The sequence below is a fragment of the Corticium candelabrum genome, chromosome 2 (assembly GCF_963422355.1).
Source record: "Corticium candelabrum chromosome 2, ooCorCand1.1, whole genome shotgun sequence".
In the NCBI taxonomy this organism is placed as follows: Eukaryota; Metazoa; Porifera; class Homoscleromorpha; order Homosclerophorida; family Plakinidae; genus Corticium; species Corticium candelabrum.
This window is the reverse complement of record NC_085086.1, coordinates 9090606-9110435: the sequence shown is the minus strand read 5'-3', so window position 1 is coordinate 9110435 and position 19830 is coordinate 9090606. Positions and strand designations below refer to the sequence as shown.

Below are 19830 nucleotides of genomic sequence, written 5' to 3'. Positions count from 1 at the left end.
ACACTCTAGAACTGCAAATGAAAGAAATGCTATTGGCAACAAGCATATGCTGCGAGATAACTAGTTGTGGAGGTTTGACTGCATTCATATTCGTAATTAATTAACAACCTTTGCTTATTTGAGTAATCAGCGACAAGTATCTTTCATAAGCTTACAGTAACAGCTCAGCAGCAAACACGACATACATGCAGCTAAATATGTCGTATACAGTAGTATCTATGCATACGCCTAGTTGCAGTTTGTAACTAAAACAAAGTTATCAGTCGCACAAGAGTTGGCAGTCTAACTTGAATCCTCTGAATCATTAGTAGGTAGCATTTCGATGATTGTTATTCGTGCAACAGATCTAGAATCCAAGCCAACCAAAGGGATGCCTACTGGTACAGAAAGATAGCATTGTCCAATGTGAAATGCAACTGTAACTTCACCGTTTTTAATGTCATTGTTATCCTTCTTCTTTTGGCATATTCCACCAACTTGGTGCGGATAATATGAATCGACAATAGAGTCCTCAAACACGACGCCATCAATGGGTGAAATGCATTCGAGTCCATCAAATGTAAAGTACCATCGAGCACAACCACAATTACTTTTCAGATTGCCATATTTGCTGAGCTTTGTTCGTAAAGTTCCTCCAAATTCTACGTGTAGTGATGAAGTAGCATGATTTTTTCTGAACGAACAGCTCTAAAACATTATGTCAGGTTAACATAGTATTGTCAATACTTGCTGATGCATTTCTTACCAGGAGTGATTCTTTTCTTAGGTGATTGTCTGTAGCACTAATACGTCCAGTGTGAACACATTGCTTCCAGTTTATGAGCTGCTTAAGTATAGATAGAGTTGCTGGTGCGACACCATTCCTGCCCCTCTTCCCTTTTCCACCCTCTTCGCCTTTTAAACCCTTCATTCCATCGCGTCCATCAAGCCCATCAGTACCGGATGTTCCGTTCTCTCCGGGTGGCCCAATTCCTCCGGCGTCTCCTCTTTCTGCAGCACATTCGCACATTCGTGATGTCTATAGAAAAAATGACAACATGCATGGTTCAGTTAATGATACTAACTCAAATTGTTGAAAGACTGATATTTTATTACAATATCAATTAAAAATGTTTAAGATTATTGAATTTGACAGTAGCATGTGCACCGGTGTATAAACTTACATAGGCTCGTAAATCTTGCGTTTTCATTGTATTTTTGTACGTAGTAAGTAATTGTGAATGACTATCATTTTTCTACTTTTATACGGATAACAAAAGTAGCAATATATTTATATATTAGATTAAGGGTGTGTGTGTGTGTGTGTGTGTGTGTGTGTGTGTGTGTGTGTGTGTGTGTGTGTGTGTGTGTGTGTGTGTGTGTGTGTGTGTGTGTGTGTGTGTGTCTGTGTGTGTCTGTGTGTCTGTGTGTCTGTGTGTCTGTGTGTGTGTGTGTCTGTGTGTCTGTGTCTGTGTGTCTGTGTCTGTGTGTCTGTGAGTCTATGTATGTGTGTGTGTGCGTGTGTGTCTGTGTGTGTAGGCGCGCGCGCTCATACGTATACGTGTACATGTGTGCATGTGGGAGCATCAACGTCATTCAAATAGGCAGTGTGCATGCGTGTTTTTATATGAGTTGCCTGTTCTATGGATCAATACATACTAATACCACGCTCAGGGGCATAGCGTGACCTCTTGAAATGATGGGGCTTAACTTCACAATGCTACGTCACAAGCCCAATCTTATGTACTCGCCCAATGTTTTTGGACTTTTAATTGACTGATGCGGTAGAATCAGTGGCAGATCAAGACTGGAAAAGGGAAAGTGTATACAGCTTTGGTCCTTACACGTATTTACAGTCCACAATTTATGACCACGCCTGCAAACGCTAAATTGGCAAAATCAAGCTGTGGAAAAGAGATTAGAGCTACTTAATGTTTAAATAATTATTTAGATTTTATTTGATTTAAGTGTTGTTATGTAAATGACAATCAAAATCAATTTGTTTAATTAGTGCTAAAGATTTAGATTTTACCGTAATAAAAGAACAAGGCAAAACAACAAAAGTTTACTGGATAGACATGAGGTAGTTTGTTGTTTTTTATTTAATACTACGTTATTTCTATATGAATTGCTATTTAGTTTAAAAATTTAAAGTTTAGGTAAATTGCCAAATGGTAATGAATTTACCTGGTAGTCATATTCTAACTTTGGACTTGTTGCTGGCTCCTTAGCGACCGATAATGAGGTTAGCCAGGAAAGCATTAAAGCATAAACGAAGAGAGCAGATTTCATAGTTGCAACTTGTCAACTGTTGAGAGTTTAGTTGACAAATATCTGAACAAAAAATGTTTATAGAAGTATTAACTTGAAGTGTTAATATTAATTAATATTAAAATACATGTAGTCAACAAAGTGACACTACACTACTAAGATAACAGCTGACGTGCAAAGGCAGACATACACTAGACGCCCGTGTCGTTCTGTGATTCTGTGTCTAGAGTCAATGTGATAGATATACATGTGTACGAGTTAGATCAAGGTAGGATCTCAGCATCTCGTTGCATCTGCATGTGGCAGTGACGGCATCACGTTGGCGACGTGTGTTAGTTTAAGTTTACCTAGTGCATCGACCTCTTGCTGTGATCATCAATTTGCCCTCAGCTGCGATACTTCTCAATACGAGCATTCTAGAGCTTTCTGCTGTAGGAACTTAGACCTTTTTCTGTTGACATAGAATACCGTCGGTCTTGTATTGGACACCCATGCAAAAACAGAAGTAAACAGATTGCGTGGACGGTCTGCTCACGACGCTAAAACGATTTTGCCAGGCTCTATTCGTACAACAACTTTTCTCTAACACGCTCACTCTACAAGCCGTTCGTTTGCAATGTGAAATGTTGTACAGAAGTAAACCATCCTATACCTACCACATGCATGTATTTCAAGCCATCATGCATCATTATAGACTTACCGCGTACTTGTTGACGGTTCTAGGGAGGAAACTTAGTTGTTCTCGCGGCTTCTGATGCTTGGTTTCTAAGCGCATCAACTGACTAGAGGGCTCGTCACTGAGACAAGAGAATGCGTCATTCAGCGGTATTATAAGGCACACCGTGCCTATATCATTTGCTCCTCGGTGTAAATTTATATGCATTGTAAGAAGACACTGTTTTTTTTAATTTGAAACGATATAGTGCATAGCAATTGAGGTGAGGCCGGAGTGTAGTGTGATCCATGCAGGAAACTGCTAGAACATGCCAGTCTAAATCAGCGACTTTCCTCGATTGGTTCCCAGAGGTTTACTTGAAATTTGTGGCGCGACCGTTTCCAGCATACTACATACAGTGGCGTAGTGAGATGTTCACGAGCGGGGAGAGGGGGGGGGGGGGGGCTGTACCGTGGATGTTACTCGAGTAAGCAAAAACTACCTCGCTTACCAGACCGCAAACAGATTTGCAAAAGTCACTGGCACAGAAATTTTCAATTATTTCTCGAAGCGAGGTGGCTTCAGCCCCATCCCCTCGCTTCTTACGCTGGTGTGCATAGGTAAAGTGTATACTCGTCTCTAGATAACATGCAATGAAATAGGCTTTATGTTGAGCAGATGGCAGATGGTCCGTGTACTCAAACTTAGTTGGGGTAAATTACAATTCAAGAGGTGGTTTTTGGCTTTAGTATTAGTTATTCCATGGGTAGCTGGTGTTTATGGCATTTATTCTCACGGGATTATCGAGTTGATAAGCATTAAGGCCGAGGTGTCGATAAGGCCATTAACACCACATACCCACGTGCTATGTAATTTCTTGTATGGGCGTGGTCGGGTGACGACAAGGATGACAAGGAGAACAACCACAGCAATGCCACTGAATGGGACAGGTCATGTGAAGCAGCAACACCCACACTCCGCTTCCACTTTTCAAATTGCAGCGTTACATTCTACATGGACAACAAGCAATAAATAACTTGATTGTGCTTGTAACCTTGCTGACGTAATTAGTACATGTAATAGATGTTATGTGACTGCCCTAAGTGTGTTGTGTTACGTTTGATAGCTAATGGCTTGTGAAAGTTTGTATAAGGAAAGATACGCTAATAGACTAAATGGCAATAAGTGTACTGTATTCGAGCCTGATGTTTACTCTAAAATATACCAAGCGTATATTCTGTTGCTACGATAGCGGGTGGATTATCGGTATATTCTACCTCCACGTGACCTGTACAAGCGCTGTAACTGGCTCATATTGCGTACCCGACTATGCCCATACAGTAAATTGAAGTTGATGTTCAATCTTTTTCTTTTGATATTGACACTTTACGTTACATACAGAGTTGGTAAGAGACAAAAATGTTTTGTAATTGCATCTTCTTGGCTAATTAAGTCTGACTGTACTTCTCACTTTATTTGTTAATAATTAATGGTCTTAGGTCGTAAACACTAAGCAAAAATTGAATAGTGGTAAGACTTGAAACTTGCATGTACACAAGGAAAAGACAGATAGTTTGTATTGTACTACCGTTGTAGCAACGACTTTATAGCTGGCAACGAGCCTGCCCATGCAACCGAGAAATTCTGTATTCCTCTAATAAATTAGACAACATTATAGTTCTTAGAATTTAATCACCAAGTTTTGCAGATGTATGCTCGCTAGACCGTATACCTTCCGCCGGATCGTGCGCAGGCAGATTTTATGGGCTAGTGTTCTGGACGATAGTGTGTGTGTGTGTGTGTGTGTGTGTGTGTGTGTGTGTGTGTGTGTGTGTGTGTGTGTGTGTGTGTGTGTGTGTGTGTGTGTGTGTGTGTGTGTGTGTGTGTGTGTGTGTGTGTGTCTGTGTCTGTGTGTGTCTGTGTGTGTCTGTGTGTGTGTGTGTGTGTGTGTGTGTGTGTGTGTGTGTGTGTGTGTTTGTGTGTGTGTGTGTGTGTGTGTGTGTGTGTGTGTGTGTGTGTGTGTGTGTGTGTGTGCGCGCGCGCTATCAGACAGAGAGCGTACGCCACATGCAGGCACGTACGTGTTGCATGTCATCTGATTTTTGTCAAAGCATCTCAGTGTCAAATCTAGACAGAGGTTCTTTCACTAATGGGTTTCGATCAACCCTTCTTTACAGTCTGGTCTTACCGCATTTGCCCGCTCAAGTATACACACCGTATGTAAACGTACTGCGCAGTGTCTCTGGGTTTGCAAGGAACATACGGGTTTGCTGTTGAGCATGACTGAATCCGTCAGCTGGATTCCGTGACAATTTCGGCAGCGAAACGAAGAAAGTCCGGGCAGAAACGGAACAAAAGTGGAGTCTTGCTATAGAGGCTTTCTTTGGGAAGAGACATATGAAAGGTTTGTTCATGTCTGTCAGTCAGGGTTGCGTTTACATGGTGATGGGGCAAATTGTGACCCAATCTAAAGTACTGTGGCTCCAGATATTATAAAAGTCAACAAGTACAGTGAAAAATACGTGCTGGATGATCTACGCATGATGATTTATTGATTTATAGTAGAAATTGACAAACTGTGGTCTAAATTGAGCCTGAAGGTCATGCACGCTTGATAGGTAAGTTACTCCCAGACTCGTGTAGCACCGATTCAAAAATCGGCCCTGAATCGGCGCTACACGGGTCTGGGAGGTCGAGGCTAACAGTCAGGTGCGTAGTAGGCTTGTTTTTTAAGTGTTGCCTAGACACTTTTATCAGTAGTTGAGTCTGATAATTTTTGCTCAAGCCCTACAATTACTAGTTATCATATGGACACGTCAAGGATACCGTTGTTACTACTCCGAGGCGAATTGCAGCTTTGCCAAGGTAATTATCAAGGCAATTAGCTGCCACTTACTCGAAGCGGAATAACAACGATATCCGAGATTTGTACAATTAGCCTTGATTAAAATTGTAGATCTTTTGTGTACTGTCCTGTGTTGTAGCTACTGTCTATTCCCCGTAAGTGTGAACTCAGAAGTGAGTAATGAAGTAGAGGTCACATCAGGTGTGCTCATTAAAGCACTACGAGCTGCTCCAGTTGGACCATGTTACACCAATTATCCTAATGGTTCCAGTTGCTGATCTGTTGGTCTTGCAAGACAATTGGATAATAACCATTGCTCCACCCATTTGTCTTTGATATGCACGAGTAATATTCTTTCATTTTGTTTGTAGGAAGGGCTTAGATAATTTGATAGACATAAATGCCAGACCTAGCGGTTTCTAGCGATACCGACATCATCGCGAAAGTCCATAAGCAGCGGAGATATTGATAATTTTCAAAGTTCACACTTATGGGGAACAGACAGTAGTTGTGTTGAAAGGGACTGCAGTTTGTCACTGTTTCTTTGGAACACGAAGACAGTAAGTGCATACATACTTGCATATGTGGTTTTAATACCGTAATTTTCCCTAACAGGGCTGATCTTGCTCTTGCTTGTCATTGAACTGAAACGGGGTTGACTTGATCTTGACAGGTTATGACACTGTTTGTTGCTCCCACAATCCATTATCAATGTTTACGTAGGTTGCAATTGTACATAGACTAGTACATAGAGTTTTGCTCGTATTTGTATTTGCAACAGCCTTTGCTTTCTGAGTAATCAGCAAGAAGCGCAGCACACATTCTACAGCAAAGTGACGTACACATCTAGCAACTACTTATTGCTGTGTGTAGCTAGAGCAACATCAGTTAATATCATCAGTTCTGCAAGAGTTCATAGCTCGGCTTTACTCCTGAGGTGGTGGCATTTCAATGATTATTATTCGTGAAACAGAATCCAAGCCAAGATATGGGATGCCTTCTGGTCGTCTATGATGGCAATGCCCAATGCGAAATTCAATGTGAACTGTGCCAGTTTTAAGATGTTTGTTACTTGCAGTTTTTTGACAAAACCCGCCGATTTGGTGAGGATAATGTGAATTGCCTATCTGACCCTCAAACACAACACCATCAATTGGTGGTTGGCATTCTTCACCATTGAATGTAAAGTACCATCGAGCACAAACGACACTTTGTTTTTTCTTCAAGGTGTTAAGCATTGTTCGTATAGTTCCTCCAAATTCTACACGTAGTGATGTTTTATCTTCGTATTTTTTGAAGAAACAGTGCTACATTCAATCGATTTGATAAATATTGTTAATTAACTGCATTATGAGTAGTTTCTTTTCTTACGAGTAATGTTCCTGCTTTTTTGTCTGAGCCAATACTTTGAGCACACTGCTTCCAGTTTAGTTGCTGTGGAATTGGTGTGACTCCTGGTGAACCTGTCTCTCCTTTCTCACCTCGTGCACCTTTTACAACATGTCTGCTTCCTAGTCTTCCGTTCTGACCATGTCTTCCATCTCTTCCAGGCTCTCCCTTTAGTCCTGTCTTTCCATTTGCTCCTGGCATTCCATTTGCTCCTGGCATTCCATTTGCTCCTAACTCTCCCTTTGGTCCTCGCTCTCCTTTTGAACCTAGCTCTCCTTTTCCCCCAGGCTCTCCAACACATTTGCAATCTGGTGACTGATACGGTTGTTTCTAAAGAAAAAGATAAGATTGCCTTATGACACCAACTGTTTAGAGTCTCACTCTTGAGTTTTTCAGTTTTGCTACGAGGGTACTAGAAAAAGTAGAGTACATTGAATTATCAGAATTTTTGTGTTGATTGCCTCCGTGTTCAACAATACAAATCACTGATTTTAAATATTTAGCTAGTGTTGAGTGTGTATGGCAGCATCTACCTCGGTCATGACAGTAATCACAGATTACTATTAGCTTTAGCTCTAACTCAGTGGCATTGGATTTGGATACTAATAACAGTTAGAGCCATCTTTTTGTGAGTTGGCATTGTACTTTTTTGTTGTGCAGAGTCACACAGGACTGATTAATTATGAGCTACTGATTTGTATAATTTAAAGAAAGTGGCATTGACTAAAATTAACTTGGAGTTTGGTTTAGTCAATGCGGTTATTTTGATGTGAAGTGTGTGTGTGTGTGTGTGTGTGTGTGTGTGTGTGTGTGTGTGTGTGTGTGTGTGTGTGTATGTGTGTGTGTGTGTGTGTGTGTGTGTGTGTGTGTGTGCCCCTGTGCGCATGCACGTTTGCTCATGTGTGTTTACAACACGCAGTGTTCAAAATTCCCACTTGCCTACTCGCCGATGGCGAGTCCAAATCAAAGTCTGCGAGTAGATAGTAGCTGTCCACTTGCCAGAGAAGCGGGTAGCAAGGCCAGCGGAGCCGCAGAGGCAGCAGCGGCCATGGCCACTGCATTTATTGAAAACTTGACTTCAGCCAGCGAACGATTGCTGCATACCTCCGGTCTAAAGGTACAGCTGATTAAATAAAATAATATATTTGGTCATCTACCAGATTGCGGCTCTACTAATTTGGTGACTGTTTTGAAGTCTCCTACAACTTCTCTTTCGTTACCTGGACTATACAGGCCTGGATCCAGGAATTTTTGAAAGAGGGGGTTGACCTGGTAGCAGTTATTTATAGCATTACTATTTTTCTTATTTGTAATGAAATTATATGAAATTATTGAACCACGCCTATTGGAAAAGAGGGGGTTGAAACCCCCTGAATCCCCATCTGGATCCGGGCTTGACTATATTTCCCGACCTCTGTGACAGCACACTATGTGCATGCTCACTACTCACGGATGTGTCATGTCGTTGTCTACTTTGTTGCGATCGAGCGTCGAATGTGAGCTACTTCCTATTAGTGAAGTACCCCATCAGCCATTCAACTTCCAATTCCCCAAACGTGAGTTTGGAAAGAAGCAAGTTTCCAATCGAGCTTTTCAGCCAGCGTGGTTTAAGCAGTACTCGTTGTTGCACCTGTACATGCCCAGCCAGCCCACCCCTAGCGTGCGCTAAGCCACACTCTATAACGCGCTAGGCCGCTCCACTTTCAAGTTGCTTCCGTCAGGCGTAGCATGTTCCGAATTGTAGTCAGAAGGTGTTGAGTTACGTTTCCTGTAGGACTAATTGTGTACATAAGTATTGAAAACCGCATGTTGGCTGTCAGAATCATGTGTTGTATACAGGAAAGGATAGTTACATAGAACAGCTGCTCAAATCGCAATCTTATTTAAACTTGTGGGTACAACTAAAATGCCACCGCAAATAGATGACTGAAGGTATTCATTCCAACTAAAAATTAGTATGGTAATTCTGCGATGGAAGAGTAGACAAAGAATGTGACTGCAAACCAGCAAATCTTCCTTGTGAAACCAGACATGCTTAGTGATGTTTTCTGAGTCAGTGTACCACACTCTTGTCATGTAGGCCGAAATGCTATTACCTATCTGTCTGTGTTATGATAAGTTCAAATTCACCTCTAGGTTTACTTCTTCCATGCAATATCATGATCATGTTGTACAGCTGCCTTTCATAAACCATCTAGTTGCTTACAATATGCAGGGAGATGTAAGGGAGTCGATAGTTTCATAGCCCAATGTTGGTTGCAAATTCAATCTAGTCTGAATATACTCCTGAGGTCAACAGCACGCCAGAGCTTGCAAACAGCTACATGTATGCAGTCCACATGCACATGGATTTTACAGTATGGCTCAAGAATCTAAGATGATCATTTACATTGTAGGTGTACACGAATTTATATAAAACGGTGGTATAGAGCTTTTATTAAGCATGGTTAGGTTAGGTCAGTCTAATAGATCTTGATGGAGATGTGAATGCCATGGTCAGTTCTAAATGTAACGACCTTTGATCCTAAATAGGCTATTAATTTCTATTTGGTCAAAATTTGGGAAAGTTGAGTATTGTCTTTATATTGCACCTTATGGCAAGAAAACTCATCTACAACAAAGAATCAAGAATGATGACGAGCGCGACGATAAATGTAATGCACTTGTTTTGTTTTAAAACAACGTCGATCTGTAATACACATAAGTATAGTCTAGTAATTACAGCAGATTTTGTTATGCAAGGGGCAGTGTGTAGCTATCATAGTTTTGCTAATATTTATTTTGTATCATATAATTTCTCAAAACAAACAATATAATTTTTACAAGTTTCAACACGAATTTACTTACTTTTATTGTAATTATACCAATTACTAAAATATATTAATATAATACTAATTTATGCACGCATTAGGACTCCAAGGCTTTACTTTGGCGAGTAGAAAATTTTGCGATTTTCAAACACTGCTGATATACACATCTTGACTACAACAAAGCAATGCAGGTAATGCATTTCTATTCAATATGATTTCAGCATGTTAGTTGACTGCTACCTACATCTGCTAAGACTAAGTAGTTCAAGTAATTATGATTAATTTTATATGCAATAGTTTATACGGTAATGATAATACAACGGCAGTGTAATAACCATTATTGCACTACTCTTGATCAAACAAATTTTTAGAATAGTTACCTTTGGTGGAGGTTCCGTAGTGACATAGTCCTGGATATTTTCCCAAGAAAGGAATTCTGATGATGAGAGGCAGAGGAAAGCCAAAGCTGAGATGAAGAAGAGTGTGAATTTCATTGCAACGTATTTTGCGTCGATTTGATTCCTTTGATAGACCTGTGCACAGACAAGGCAAGGAAGTCTCCAGGTCACTGACGGAAAGTCCAGGACTGAAACTGTCTGCAGCAAGCCTAGATGTTGTGAGCAATGAATGTGTCTGATCAGTGCACATGGAAGCACTACCTGCGTGGAAATTAATAAAGTTAATTGCTGTTTTTGGTCATGCATGCTTTGTTGCTGTATGCTAACACTTCAGCGGGACCTGCAGGTCAGTACAATGCATATGACTCACAGTACGTACACAGAATGCTGTGACTGTGTTTCAGTCGTCTCGACCTGGAGGCTGTTTCTGTACCTTCCATTCCAGAGACAGCTTGTCAACACAGGTTTTTACAAAATACAGTGTAGGTAGGATGCTTCTCTGTAATATAGTATAGGACAAGTCAGGTTTCTTGCTTCTCGTGGCTGCCATCTTAGTTACAAACCTAGTTTTTGCCATCAAATGCAAGGTAAGCCGGTAGTCTTGCAGATTTGAAGAAGCCAAGGCAATCGAAAAAACTGCTTGCGTGATCTTGAACGTTCTGCCCGCCTTTCTGTGCGGTTCTACATACGCAGCCTGTACGGCCTGGATATCATGCTTACTCTGTGGTAACAACGGCGCAATGCTGTGCAACCGGATACTGCAAATAGTGTCTACCAATGGGACACTACAGTGCACTTACCTTGTACTATTTGTTGTGGACTCTCTAGGAGATGTTGGAGCTAGAAAGTCGAACGGTTCGATAGAGAGATTCTGATGCTTTTGTTCGATCCACCTGGTGAACTGGAATGAACGGCTGGATCAGCATGGATGATATTAGTGTATGGATAAGCAAAACCTGTGTAAAAAGCGGTTAGATGTCTGCGTTCAAGCTGTGTGGTATTGGATGCATATGCATGATCATACTGTGCGAAGGTCGTGTGCCTTTATATAGTGTTTCTGCTGCCTGTTGACATAGTTGGGTTAGTGCTTGTTCAATTAATTAATACAAGTGTTTTTGCATGATTTGCGTATATATAATTGGAGGGTTTGTGGCAGTTCTCAAATCAAATATTAATATCCTACCAGTTTTGCAAAGGTGGTGAACACTGTTGTTAACCAAAAGAATGATTTTGCGGTGTCGACCTGTCATGCGTCCGTGATGGTATTTTCTTCCTGCTGGGCACGTGCCTTAGGTGCTGGGCACGTGCCTTAAGTGCTGGGCACGTGCCTTAGGTGCTGGGCACGTGCCTTAGGTGCTGGGCACGTGCCTTAGGTGCTGGGCACGTGCATATTGAAGAGCGTGGTTTGCAAAGCGACACAACGACGAGAGTGATACGAAACGATTTGCTCTTGTTCAAGGAATTGCACTGATCCAGCCGCTAGAACTTTGCATAGTCCACCCAGTACATAACAAAAAACACGTGCAAAACACGTGGAGCGCGCGCGAGAAGGAGGATTGGGTACGAGTCTAGTTCTACGTATGGTTTCCTCAACGCCATGTTATTCCAGTTACGTGTGTACACGACAGCTCCATGTAATTACCTATTAGTAGGTTGTGGAAACTATGGTTTGGGAGATTGCTGCCACTTCCACAGCGTGCTTACAGTTGAACATGTACGACTATGCTCAATTGGGTGCTCAGCTGTCTCCGTGCATGTGATCCTCTAGGCTTCCGTGCATGTGATCCGGTAGACTCCGTGCAAGATGCGTGGGAGTTGTTTATTGATGCAATCAACTTTAGTACGTACATCCATCAGCTGCTATGCTATTTGAACATCAGTCAAAGTACGGAATCCCAAGTTGCACGCATCACTTCCATCTTCAATCATTCACACGCAATGTACTCATCCACAGAAGCAACGCAGATTGGACCAAGACAAAACCACTTCATCTACGTCTACATTTTAATGAATGAAACAAGTAGAAAAACATTTTGAGAAATTGATGGGTATGGACTTATTCATTCTGATCTCCTACATCACAATCTTTTTCTTTGCTTGCAGAACTTTCAATCTAAAAGGCAGCTGTCATGTGTGACACTCACAGTACTCAATTGTGATGTAGGAGATGAGCATGAATAGGTGCATACCCATCTCTACATACCCATCAGTTTCTCAAATGTTGTTATACTTGTGCTAGTAAGGTAGAGCAGGGCGTCTTCTAGCTCTTTGTTTCGCTTTTTAATTTTCTTAAAATTTCAAAACTTTAAAAAATGATTTATTTATGTTTTTATATAGTTTAGTTGTATAGGTAACTAAAACATGGGATGAGGTAAACGCCCTTGTTGACTTTCAACATTCTACTTCATTTCTGTGCTTGTCCTACAGCTTCTTGACCATGCAATTGAGATACTGTCACAGAAGTGGATGTTTGCACAGTCATATTCAAGCTCAGCTGTCAACACTTCATTTACCTAATACAAATTTGTATACTTCTAGGCAGTGGCGCACAAGTAGAGATATCTTGTTGTGATGGGTATATCAAAGTGTATGCTGTAGCTCTTGGCATGAGACTCAATCTGATGATGGTAATGTGATGAGGGAATTTGCAAGGGTATTTGCAAAAGATGAACTGTCATTCTTGCCAAAGTGTCTGCGTCAACAGCAGCTGTTTACACGTTGTACTGCAGTTTTTGTTGAAACACACAGTTAAAGGCCAAAGGTCAAACCTTCCTGGCAGCTCTTCATGCCAAAACTTACTTTATTTTTACAACGCAAGACTAACTGGCAGGCATTGTGTTGCACGTCCTAGAGGTTGTGACTTTTGTTATTAGACTGTGTGCCTAATACCTGCCTCTCGTGCTGAGCATGTGTGGAACGGACATCAATCCACAGCAAAGACATGTGGGGTCTGATTTGATACTAAGGTCAGGTCTTTTGAATTCTGGCTTCAAAGTCAACCTGTCATGTCATGTCTTGAAGCTTATACATTCCCGGCTTTGTGACAAAACGGTAATACTCATTTGCTTACAATAGTCTTGAGCTTGAAAATGGATGTGACTGTATAGGAATACCTGAAATTATGGTTGGTAGTAACATTATTTTAGTTATTTTATGTAACTGATACTGGAAATATTTAGTTGACAGCTGCTGTTGATTATGGCCTTATATTCACATACAGACTGATGTTTGAAAATTTAAGTTTTAGACAAGCATAGTCATCTATTACGTCACGTGATTGGAAAATGCAGCCATAATGGTGACTTATTTTGATATTGAAAGAGAAGTAGAATGTACAGCACGCCTGACTAGGATGCAACCGTGAATGGAGAAATATTATTACCCAACAAGCAGCAGCAGTGAGAGACAAGTATGAGTTTTGACTGCATTTCAATTTGCAACAGCGTTTGCTTATGCCAGTAATCAGCAAGACGCATAGTCTAACTGCTTAGTGAAATAATCACCAACAGAAATGGCAGACAGCTAGATACGTAGCATCTACGCTTTGCTGTGTGTAGCTAACTAGCACAAATGTCATTAGTCACACAGGAGTTCACACCCCAACTCTACTTTTGAGGTGGTGGCAATTCTGTAATTATTAATCGTGAAACAGAATCCAAGCCAAGATAAGTGATGCCTTTCTTCTTTTGCCATAATGCTGACAGTTACCAATGCGAAACTCGATGTTAACCACGGTTTTTTTGTAATTTTTTTGTCTGCCATTGTCTTCTGACAAACCACCGAGTGTGGATAATGTGAATTGCCTCTTTGGCCCTCAAACACAATTGCATCAATTGGTGGTTGGCATTTTTCTCCGTCAAATGTAAAGTAACATCGAGCATACACAACAAGTGGATTTGCATACTAGGTATTGAGCATCGTTCTGTAAAGTTCCTCCGAACTCCACATGTAGTGCTGATTCATTAAGATGTTTATTGAATGTACAGCTCTAATATGTTAGACTAGTTTGATTTCTTACGAGTAATGCTCCATTTTGTTGGTCTGAACCTTCAGTCGTAGTACATTGCTTCCAGATTACGTGAAGTGAATGTGGTGGTGTGGGCATTCTTAGCTTCATTCCTGACTCACCTCTTGCTCCTTTCACGCCTTGTTCACCCATTGCGCCTGGTGGACCTGTTAGACCTGTGGGACCAAGTAATCCGTAGGTACCAGGTTGCCCGTCTATTCCAGGTTCTCCCATTTCTCCTTTCTCTCCAACACATTTGCAATATTTTGTTGGCTAGAGACAGAGGTTAGATTGGATTGTGATGTCAACTGTCATAATCTCAGGCTGAGTTTTGCCAGTTTCGATATTCATGAAACACAGTTAGATGTCATTTTGAAAATTTCAGAATGTTGTAATGCTCCTCACAGCCATGTTCAACAGTAAAGTGGGTATAATCTTACAGAGAAACTAAGAGTTTACATAGTACAGTTCTTTCTGTCAACATCACATGCCCTTCCCTCATCCTCCGTTTGAGGCAAAATGTTTGTATCTTTTTACAAACCCAGGAGAGGTCGTTGCATCTCTTAAGATTCTATCTTTTGTACACAGATTCAAAATAAAAATACTATTGCGTGTTGCACGTGGCTATGATGTTTACATAGTTTGCCTATGTAAACACTATGGAGTGCTGCACCAAATTTGCAAATCATAGCAGCGGGATCACATTTGCGTTAGACCTGCGCTAATCACAATTACTTGACTATGATTAGCTTAGTAATGATGTAAACACGCTCCAAGTTCAACATGCTAGCTAGCTGCTGACCACATTTACTACTAATATTTTGAGTAACTTTTTGTTTGAAAATATTGATGTGATATCTTTTTGATGGTACTATCGACACATCTGCACTGGAGGTATTGCTTGTGCTACAAGATTTCAATAGTTTTGGATGTGTGAAACATGTGCTTTTACGTGTCAAGTAACAACGATTGCAGCATGTTAGCAACAACGAATGAAACATTGTCTTAAACATTAAAAAATCGGGCACCTTCGTCGTTGTAGTACTGATTTCGTCAGTGGTACCAAAATCGTCTTCAAAATTTGTTGGTGTCATCATATGGTCATCCACAGCATGTCTAGTGTTCATGCTAGATGTACTAGTAGGAGTCATCATAGCCTCATTCGTTTGATGTCTAGACTTCATTTTAGGTGTAGGGTAGTCTGTTATTCTAAGAGAAGGCTGTTGATGCGAAGCAGAAGAATATGATAGCTGACGTAGGGAGTGTGATTGCCATTACTAGTAATCTTTTGCGGCAATTTGTTCTACAAACAGACACGGTAAGAAATGTTACTTACTTTTCACTGCATGACGGAAGGTCGAGAACTCTCAGTCGTTCGCTGAGAGCACAAATTAATGGTCTGCGTAGCACGGTCACTGAATGTTTCTCATTGAGTGCATATATTGCTGTGTGTGGGCATGCAAGTGTGTAGTGCATCTGCACGTTATTATACCATCATGCCATCACAGAAAGCTGTGACCTAGGAAATCACTGTAGGATGCAGTGTACAAAATCTGTTTCAACGAGCATTTCATACACGGTTCATCAACGCAACGATTTTCAAACAAAATAGTTATGGAACAGGCTCAGTTTCTTACTCTTTCCAGTTTTCAACCTTTCCCTGCCGTTATCATCTCTTCACATGCGACTCGACAAAGGTTGCAAGTTTAATCCGGTTGTATTTGTCTAGAAATTAAGGAGCTAAGACAGTCCAAAAGATTTCTTAACTTTTTGCCGTTCTGCCTAGTTTTCTGTGCATCAATTATTGCTACTCACCAGGCGCAGTTCCGACACATTGTCTAACCACGGTGCTGTACGACCGTGCATGTCTAACAAGACGCTCCAGTCTACTTACCTTGTGTACGTTGTTCAGACGCTCGAAGCGACTACGGAGCTCAGCTGCAGATACTGATGACTCGCGGCTACTGAAATGAGAGCTCAGCGAGCATGCATCTGTATATGTATGTGGTATCCTTATGTATTATGAGCGCGTGATCTAATGTAACACTTCTCGACAGTAGGCCTGTCAATAGTGGATGCAAATGGTCCTGATGTATCAAGAGACAGTTTTGCTGTTGTTGGTCGACAGCAATTGAGGTGTTAGACTTCACAAATGTATGCACAACAACGTTAGCTGCATCTTCAGTTACCCCTCTTAAGCATCGATTACACTTCCTGCTTATGTTCATCACTCCAGATCAAACAGAGTGTAGTCCGTCTTTTCTCAAGTATTCGCAGCATCTCTAATTGTCAGAAAATTGATATCCTATCTTACTAGTTTGCGAGGGCAAGCGAACACGGCTGATAATCAGAAGGCACGTATTTTGAGGAGGCAACCTGAGCACGTTACAGGCAGTCGCGTGTTCGACACGTGTTACTGTATATCAACAGCATGCACGTGCTGCATGGGCAGCAAAGAACAGCATGGTACCGACGTCTCTCATCTCACGGGTCGCTCGTTCACGCGGTTTCAAGTTTCTTCCGTATTTGCAGAATTGAGCAAGTCCACACATTTTGACGCATATGATGTTTATGTGCTCTAGCTGCTTTGACCGAAGCGAAAAGACCTTTGACTTTTATCTCTCTTCGATCTACATGTTCAGTGCTGCTTTTACACTAGGTACCATGCATACTTTGTTACCATGCATACTGTGGTACCATACATGCACATTGTGGTACCATGGACACTGTAATACATGCATACTGTAATATCATGCATGCAGTGGTACCATGCACACTGATACCATGCATACTGTATTACCATGTGTACTGTGGTACATGCACGCTGTAGGTATCATGTATACTGTGCTGCGATGCACACTGTGGTACCATGCATGTGGTATGATATTGCGGCATTAGAACTGAACGCCAAAAGACTCCGCGTGTTAGCACGTGTTCATCGATTGTGAAGAGCAAGTACCTGTCAGGAAGGCTACAGAAAATTACTCTTTGAGCTGTGATATAAGTGTGCGGATCTTTTGAAGCACACGGTCGTAAGTGTACGTGTTCCGTATCATACGTGTAATTAGCTCACACATTCCGGAATGTTTGACAAGACTGTTGTATTTAAATGGATTTTTACATCTGTGCTAATAGCTAGCTCGCTATCGGAAAAAAGATAGGTGTGCACTATTCAGACATGGAATTTATAGTTGGTAGAACTGATTTTGTAAATTTGTATTTGGCAGCTACTGATAGATTTTAAACGTACTGTACTTGTCATACGTACATGCAGTTGATATTTATAATTCTAACAAAATTGTGTGGAAAATCTTAAATGATTCAGCAAGCACAGTTATTTATAGATTTACAATAGAAATGAAAGATATGTGCTCTACTTTGAGAATCTTCTTGAAGGTCATGTCTTCTTGTCATTGAGAATGAATCTGTATACTCAGACTTTGACCTGGCTTATGCTGCTGCAAAATTGTGGATTTGGTTATCATTGTTTGCAAACTTTCTAATAAAGAACACACATTAGCAGTCCATATATACTATAGTGTGACTGCAAAGGGAGCAATATGTCTGGGCAAAGAAACTGCAAATGAGACAAGTGTGGAAGTACTTGCATTTCTATTCGCGCAACAGCTATTGCTTATATAAGCAATCAGTACTAGGCTCAAGTCCTTAATTAGTGTAATGAAAGTCTAGCAACAAAAGACAATAGACGCCTAACAACTACGCTTTGCTGTTTGTAACTAGCATAAAAGTCATCAGTTGCAGAAGAGTTCACATACGGCGTTTTTCATTCTGAGGTGGTGGCACCTCCCTGATGACTATTCGTGAAACAGAATCCAACCCGAGATGGGTATTGCCTTCTTCTTGTCGGGAACGATGATGACATTGCCCAATACGAAATTCGACATCAACCCGGCCTTTTTTAATGCCCTTGCCCTTCATCGTTTTTTGACAAAAACCACCTATTTGGTGTGGATAATGTGAATCGCCGTCTTGACTCTCATACACGACACCGTCAATTTCTGGTTCGCATTCTTTGCCATTAAATGCAAAATACCATCGAGCACAAACAACGGGTGGACTTGGGACTATGTTATTGAGCGTTGTTCGTAAAGTCCCTCCAAATTCCACTTGTAGTGCTGTTTCATCACGCTATTTTTGGAATGAACATCTCTAATACATAACATCAGATTAACACGTACTAAAACTGCATACTGACTATACCTAGTGTCATTTCTTACGAGTAATGTTCCGTTTCGTTTTTCATTAACCCCACTCTTGGTACATTGCCTCCAGTTCATGCTAAGTGGTGGTACGTCTCCAGTCCTACCCTTATCTCCCTTCGCACCTGGCGAACCTCTCTCTCCATCATTTCCCTTTGATCCGCGATCTCCTTCTAGACCGCGTATTCCGCTTTTACCTGGAGCTTCGGGCTCTCCTTTTTCACCTTTATCTCCAACCGTTCTCTAGAGAAAACGACATACAGGGTTGTAGCCGGCAGTTTGGAGGTGGTACGCACAGACGCACATGCTCAGACGGACATAATAAGGTTCTTCTCATGGTATACACATATCCATAACACAATGTCTTGAGTGTCAATCGACATTTTTGTGGAGAAACGGCCAGCTATGAAACCATTTGGTCTGTGCACAGTACATGCAGCACAGGGTTAATGCTTCCCGAAGGTTCTCTTCGGAACAAAGAATTCATGGACTGAGTGAGGAGGCTTACTGTGAGGTGACAGAAGCAACACCGTCTAATTGTTTTGGTTAATCTTTTATCCGCTATTTTGAAACAAGAATGAACGGGTCTGCGAGCGGTATGCGATCTAATCTTCTGGGCTGCAGGTACTTGATATGAGGCTGTCACAGAATGATTAAATAAAATTATTTAACTTTAGCTGTACCCTAGTCTGGAGGTTCTCGGGAATTGTCTATTGTTTGAAAAGTGGTCCAGTTGAAACCAGACCAACCAGACTGGTGTCAACGTCGGTGATATAGTATTGCTTTGTGATACCAACTCAGTTTGCTGGAGAACTCATTGAAATTGTCTAATTTTTAGCTCTATTTATGAATTAGTAAGATAAACAGTTTATATGGATCGTTATCATATATAGCACATTGTACACACTTGCATGCATCCTTCTTCCAGAAATGCTGGATTTTACTTGTTTTGTTTGACAAGTAGTAATTTTGTATCTGCTATCAACTCTTAGATAGACCAAATAAGTGCCAATACATTTGTGTCTATATACAAATATAATTAACAGTATCTAAAATAGTACTAGGTAAATTGTTAAATAGAAATTAGTACGTTTTTTCTCCATAGCCTGGTACGTTTGATGAAATTATTACGTTTTCTTCTCCATTGTCTGTTACGTTTGATATTTGCTCCTCAGCAAAAGCCAATGAAGATATCCAGAATAGCATCAAAGCAGTGATGTAGTGAGTAGATTTCATATTTCCGACGTGTCAACTGTT

The 19830-nt window shown here is 41.0% G+C and overlaps 2 protein-coding genes across 3 annotated transcripts; both read right to left on the bottom strand.

The window, feature by feature from the left end:
• Positions 1-72: 72 nt before the first annotated feature.
• LOC134198565 (collagen triple helix repeat-containing protein 1-like) lies at positions 73-3041 on the bottom strand. The gene is made up of 4 exons (XM_062667979.1): positions 2951-3041; positions 2167-2313; positions 746-1018; positions 73-687 (listed from the first exon to the last, which is right to left on the bottom strand). The coding sequence occupies exons 2-4, from the start codon at positions 2269-2271 to the stop codon at positions 283-285; spliced, it is 783 nt and encodes a 260-aa protein (XP_062523963.1). The 5' UTR covers positions 2272-2313; positions 2951-3041; the 3' UTR covers positions 73-282.
• A 3474-nt stretch (positions 3042-6515) lies between these two features.
• Positions 6516-11234, bottom strand: LOC134198270 (collagen triple helix repeat-containing protein 1-like). Of its 2 annotated transcripts, XM_062667634.1 has the most exons (4): positions 11148-11234; positions 10330-10482; positions 7122-7469; positions 6516-7057 (listed from the first exon to the last, which is right to left on the bottom strand). In XM_062667634.1, exons 2-4 carry the CDS (start codon positions 10441-10443, stop codon positions 6677-6679), a joined length of 843 nt encoding a protein of 280 aa, XP_062523618.1. In that variant the 5' UTR covers positions 10444-10482; positions 11148-11234; the 3' UTR covers positions 6516-6676. The 2 variants fall into 2 exon arrangements, with proteins under 2 accessions (XP_062523618.1, XP_062523617.1); XM_062667633.1 differs by lacking the exon at positions 11148-11234 and having other exon boundaries at positions 10330-10552.
• Positions 11235-19830: the final 8596 nt, after the last annotated feature.

What these genes read in the sequence shown, in the direction of transcription:
- LOC134198565 (XM_062667979.1), bottom strand. Translation starts at nt 2,271, where the DNA reads ATGAAATCTGCTCTCTTCGTTTATGCTTTAATGCTTTCCTGGCTAACC. An exon ending in AGTTAGAATATGACTACCAG is followed by an intron (nt 1,019 to 2,166) that starts GTAAATTCATTA and finishes TTTTTTCTATAG; the next exon opens with ACATCACGAATGTGCGAATG. An exon ending in TAAGAAAAGAATCACTCCTG is followed by an intron (nt 688 to 745) that starts GTAAGAAATGCA and finishes ATAATGTTTTAG; the next exon opens with AGCTGTTCGTTCAGAAAAAA.
- LOC134198270 (XM_062667634.1), bottom strand. Translation starts at nt 10,443, where the DNA reads ATGAAATTCACACTCTTCTTCATCTCAGCTTTGGCTTTCCTCTGCCTC. An exon ending in CTACGGAACCTCCACCAAAG is followed by an intron (nt 7,470 to 10,329) that starts GTAACTATTCTA and finishes CTTTTTCTTTAG; the next exon opens with AAACAACCGTATCAGTCACC. An exon ending in AAAAAGCAGGAACATTACTC is followed by an intron (nt 7,058 to 7,121) that starts GTAAGAAAAGAA and finishes GATTGAATGTAG; the next exon opens with CACTGTTTCTTCAAAAAATA.